At 39.7% G+C, this 6,000-nt stretch overlaps 1 protein-coding gene across 2 annotated transcripts in view; it reads right to left on the bottom strand.

The window, feature by feature from the left end:
- Nucleotides 1–6,000, bottom strand: part of LOC130567419 (retinoic acid receptor beta-like) — a 275,560-nt gene that overhangs the window by 38,294 nt on the left and 231,266 nt on the right. For both annotated transcript variants that reach the window (XM_057355499.1, XM_057355500.1), the window contains one exon: nucleotides 5,193–5,334. In XM_057355499.1, the coding sequence (XP_057211482.1) occupies nucleotides 5,193–5,334 (142 nt within the window). The remainder of the gene's footprint in view (nucleotides 1–5,192; nucleotides 5,335–6,000) is intronic.

Genomic DNA, 6,000 nt, shown 5'->3' with positions numbered 1-6,000 from the left:
CCCCCCCCCCCGTCTTATTACCCCCCCCCCACCCACCCCCCCCCCCCCCCGATCAAGATTCTCTGTCCTAGTAAAACCTCCTCTTCTATATAACCACTGAAGAACACGTTACACGTTACAAGAGATTCATTTATAAAACACTCGCATGATTACAATCAATTCCTCAAGTAAGTATAATAATATGTTGTTATTGTATTCAGAAAAAATAAAAGTCAGGAGAGAGGACAGAGTTGAACTGAACGTCTCATAGTTCTGTCAACATACAGCGGGTCATAACCACACAGACTCGGCTTAAGAATAATAGATGAATATTCTCTTCAGACCTCCAGCTGTGTAAAGTTCACCACCCATTCAATCCCTGTGATAATTCACTATATCCCATAATAATAAGGCGCACTGACAGATGTGAAAATAAAGCTCAAAATCGTTTGCTTTGTGCTACAAACTCAAACTATGAATGAAAACGTGATGATGAGTTCTTGACAGTGTTTTATTTAAAGCGGCAGTAACATGCTATTTCATGCATTCTGACTTCTTTACACTGTTAAACGTGCTGGCTTCTCATGCTTAACATGATCAACTTGAACGAGTTGAACGTATGTCGTTGTATTTCTGTGCATAATTCACTCCACCAGGGTTCGTACAGGTTTAGGAAAGTTTTTTTCCAACATGAATTCCCATTTCGTAACAAGGGTTCTTAGTCCCTTATTGGACAATTCTCCTGGAAGAGCACGCCCACACATCATTCACCCAGCAAAAGAGCACGCCCACACACGAGCGTGAGAGAAAGAGCAGGCCCACACGTCAACCAGACAGCGTGAGAGAAAGAGCAAGCACGCCCATCAATGCCGCTTCACTCGGCTGACGGAAGTTTATCTGTGTTTGTTTGTTCACAGCATTTCAGTGATGGATGTTATATAAACGGTGGATATAACGCTGGATTTGGAGATGGTTTGAAACTGATAGATGGAGCGGTCGCAGCGCTAAAAGATGCTGGACATGAACTGCATGCGGTAAGTCAAACTGAGTCACATGTCTGTGTTTTGTTGGCAATGGGCATGTACGTGCATAATGTCAACAAAACGAAGGGATTAATGTGATGATGTGTTATGTGCTCGTGCTGTAGTTCCGCCCCTCCGCACGCCTTCAGAAGGTCGACTGTAAATAATGGTACAGCTGTATCTTTTATAAATGTGATCAAACTAAACACTCTTTGAAGATACGACATATGAAATACTACTCTATAGGCACTCAAGATTAATATGAGATTGGCAGAAACTGCATCTGTTACCCCTTGTCCCATCTTAAAGTCCCAGTTAAATGAAAAATGACAATTCCAAATTTGTCATGGAATATTGCAGTGTTTATTATGAATATCAGTGGGTCATTTTCTTTTTTAAATTCATCTTCAATCAAAATCTGAAAATGCACATCTGCCCTTTAGGGCTGTCCACCTCAGAAATGTCTTTGAAATGACATTCATGCAGTGTAATGTTGCTGTGTGTGAACGTAAGCAGTCTGCTGAGTTGTAAAGCCGAAAGTGAACGAATAACAAAAAAAAGGAAAAGTCGACTCTAGAACGACAGACGACTCATTCGTGTGATTCAATTTCAGTTCTGGGTCAGATTTGCGTCACTCGGTGTAATGTCCGCCTACGTTCCATTGTGTACATGGTAGACCAATCACAGCAGACTAGACCATCTTACCAATCAGATCAGAGTGAGCTGACAGAAAGGAGGGGATCAGACCGATGAATTGCCGAATGAATCATTTGAGAGTCAGTCAAGAAGTGAGGTAATAATAACTGCGTATTATTAGAAAATGAAAGTGTTTTTACACCTTGTATGTATGTAAAGTTGTTGTAGGACACTCCATAAACCAAAGTAGGACCTTAAAAAACACAAAATATTTACTCTTTAAGACAGCAACACGGGTTTGAATGAGTCATGAGTTCCTACTGTATACATGTAATCATTCATCTATACAAGACTACACACGACACAATGATACAGCAGTACAGCACTGCACAAATCACACGTGACTGCACACGGCTCACATACAGTCAACTAAAGGACAGATAAACACCATATCTCTCTTCTGTTGTGCTGTGTTGTGTTGAAGAAGCACACCTTCACTTGTGTTCAATGGAGCATGAAGTCAACCTGATACAATCAAACATTAGCAATAATGCGTGAAATACAAAGGCTTCAGATGACTGTGAACGGTTGTGTACTGAAGCTAAAGCAATGATGTGTTACACACACACGCACGCACGCACAACAGTGCTTCATTTCAAGAGCCATTCCTGAGAAATCACGGTGAGATACAGCGTTTTACTCGTGCTTTACATTGATACTGTATGTTAAGGTAGATGCAGGGAAAGTCAATGTGTCTGTCATCGTTCTTTACAGGTGTTGCTTTGTGTTTGTAGACGTATTAACTTAATCACGGTGGCAGATTCACACTCTTGCTCTCGGCTTTGACTCTTCTAATGTGGTGCATGATTCACATACATAGAAACAGACACTAATGAGGCCTTTATGTGTATCTTTGACCTTTTCCACAGAGTTGTTTAATAAGGATACAAAGATACACAACTCACATTTAAAATATCATCTTCCGCTGTAATGTGTTTTAACCCCACAGGACACTTTTATTGCTTAACATTTTATTTTTACAGCTCTATGGACCTTCGGTACAGACATATGAATGATCATGACAGATACTATTCTAAACTACACTGTATGTAAAGCATGTACTTTAAGCATAGAATGTACCTCAAGTATACTTACAAGTACACATTCATGAACTGAAAAGTGGGCCAATTCAGTCTGAAGTACACTATAGTTGTTTATAAGCCATGGTTGGGTAAAGTGCGGATCAAAGCAGCAGTCGGGTTCTAAATGAACTGATGCTGCTACAACATGTTGTTGTCCATCTACAGCATTTTTAACTAGTACACTTACAAGTATACTAGTACACAAGTACTTACTACATAAAGTAAACTTACAAACGTGCATTTCTTACTCGCGTACACTTAATAAAATGAACTTGAAATAAATGTATTTTGTTGCAGGGGCCTACAGAATGAATAAGTCGTGTTTCAAAATAAAACCCAGAACAGTCTCATATGCCCTCTGTTTACTGTCATTACTGTCTGAGCTCAGAGATGGGCTGGTGGATGTCATGAGTACAATATTCTGGGATTAAAAGCATCTTTCTCTCTTGATGGTAACTGAGATGGTGTGTTAGAACTTATGAAGTGTGCATGAGAAGAGCGGGGCAGCAAACAGCACATGACATGTGGATTTACAGAACAAACTAATTACAGACAGTGTGAAGGACAACGAGTGTGTGTGTGTTCATCATGATACTACGATATGATATTCATTTTCTCAGCCAGCGATACCATATTTGCCGGTGCCTCGGAAATTTCTGTGATACGATTCGATTTGATTCATTTTCCATTACTTGCCTAGTTTAAACAATCAGTTACATTTTTAATAACTCACAAATGCAACCAAAATATATCAAATGAACGTTTAATTAAACTCTTTGACAAATGCACACTCTGTCCCAAATGGGACATTTACAACAACAAACTAACAAACAAATGTGTGTGTGTGTTGTGTGTGTGTTTGTGCACGTTTGCGTGTGTGTGCGCGTGTTTGTGTCTGTGTGTGTGCATGCGTTTGTGCGCTTGTGTGTGCGTGTGTTTGTGCGTGTGTGTGTGTTTGTGTGTGTGTGCATGTGCGTGTTTGTGTGTGCGTTTGTGTGTGTGTGTGCGTTTGTGTGTGTGTGCATGTGCGTGTTTGTGTGCGTTTGTATGTGCGCATGCGTTTGTGTGTGTGTGTGCATGCGTGTGTGTGTTCAGTGCCGATCCTAGACGTCTGGGGGCCCTAAGCAAACCTTCGTGAGGGGCCCATGTCATAATGGTTCAAATTAGATGAGCATAACTGTAAACTATAAGAAATAAAATGATAAATCAATTAACACACTTAAACAAATTACAACTGAAAGACAAAAAACCTTAAACTGACAGTAAGTATAAATTAAATTCACATTTTGATTTACATGTAAATAATCCTTTACCTAAAGTAACACATGGCTCTGGAACCATCTAGCTTTTCACTAATCAAATGAGTGATTAACAAAAATAAAACATGATAAATATAGTTTACTCAAGAAAGCTAAGCATTCAAAAACAAAACATATCAATTATTCTCTAAATGTGATGACAGAAAAATGACATATTATCATGGGCAAACGAAATACAGTGGTGTGCATTATAGCTGAGACTCACATGAACATTGTACAGCTGGTTTTGTGACTAAGACATTCCCTGTAAATGCTATTGAAGTTAGAATATTAATGTGTATGTAACTTTGGAGACGGTCCCTAAATTCACGACTATCGAACGTCCACAGTCAAACCAACCGTTTTGTAAATATGTACTTGCATAAGTTGACAAAACTAAATAAGACTGTAAAATAGTACAAAAACACATGCCTTCTAGTTCTTGTTCTTGTTCTTTTGCTTCACGTTGTTGCCGTTTACATACGGATAGCGTCGTTTCGAAGCCATATGTAAGACGCATCATCACATTATGCACATGTCATCCGAGTATGTCACAGTAATGAAATAAAGTAAGTATTGAAAAGGAAATTTCCAAATGATTCCTGTAAAGTTTGTAACAGAACACTCCGAAGGCAGAAAGTTGAATCCGCGTCTTGTTTACATTATAGTGTTTTTGATTCAGTACTCAACGAGGCCCCCTGGTGGTGCAGGGGCCCTACTCAACTAGCGTAATTTGCCTACAGTAATCGGCTCTGCGCGTTTGTGTGCGTGAGTGTGTTTGAGTATGTGTGTGTGTAGGTGTGTGTGTGTGTGTGTCTGTGCGTGATTGTGTTCATGTTTTTATATCCCGGTGGGGACCTAAACCTGAATGCACACCAACACATGGGGACTCGTGTCACTGTGGGGACCAAAATTGAGGTCCTCATGGGCACAAAAGCTAATACATTCTACAGAACGAAAATTTCTGAAGTTTTCTACGATCTTTAGGTTTAGGGATAGGGTTAGGGATAGGGGATAGAATATACAGTTTGTACAGTATAAAAACATTACGCCTATGGACTGTCCCCACGGAGATAATAAACCAGAGGTGTGTGTGTGAAGATGGTAAGACTCACACTCTTTGGACATTCCCACAGTAAAGCACCTCTGCAGGCGACAGTATTGACAGCGGTTTCTCGTCACCTTGTTGATAATGCAGTTCTTCTCTCTGTGACATGTGTACACCATGTTCTTCTGGATGCTTCTGCGGAAAAACCCCTGAGGAGAGACACAATGAAAGAGTGAATACCACAGCTGGAACAGAGATCATGTAATAGACTGGTCTGGGATCTGTCCATCACCACCATGAGCTGGGTTTCAGATGATTTGATACATCTGACAGCACACTTACTAGTAGACTCTCTGTTTGACTCTTTTTACTATCAAGTGTCCACCTAGAATTCTTGAGACAAATAGTTGTTTGTTTGATATGTAAAAAGTAACAATAACGTCTGTCATTTAACGCTGTGAATAGTGGTCAACAAATACAATGTTAAATATACAGTCTGATCTGATTGACACATTACACATGCTTACATGTCAGTATAAGAAGCCCACATGCATAATTAGACATGTGATAAGATTCAGAAATAACTCCCATGACCTAATTAACATGACTAATTAAAGCTCTGATGATTTGATGAATAAATTACATTGACACAATAAAAGAATGACTTTGAGGGTGAAAGCAGGAAATATCTTTAGGTTTGTTTTTGATCCACAGTTATAAAGTAACAACGATCAGTCATGAGCGTGTGCGCGCGTGTAGAATACATAATGTGACTCACATCACTCACTCGCTGCACATGACATCAGTGACATCATCATCAGTCAGCTAATAGAGGTTGTTATTGATGATGTCAGCTCAGAGCGGATGGATGAAAC

This window comes from Triplophysa rosa, linkage group LG16 (genome assembly GCF_024868665.1).
Source record: "Triplophysa rosa linkage group LG16, Trosa_1v2, whole genome shotgun sequence".
Classification (NCBI taxonomy): Eukaryota; Metazoa; Chordata; class Actinopteri; order Cypriniformes; family Nemacheilidae; genus Triplophysa; species Triplophysa rosa.
This window is presented reverse-complemented; position numbering and strand designations above follow the sequence as displayed.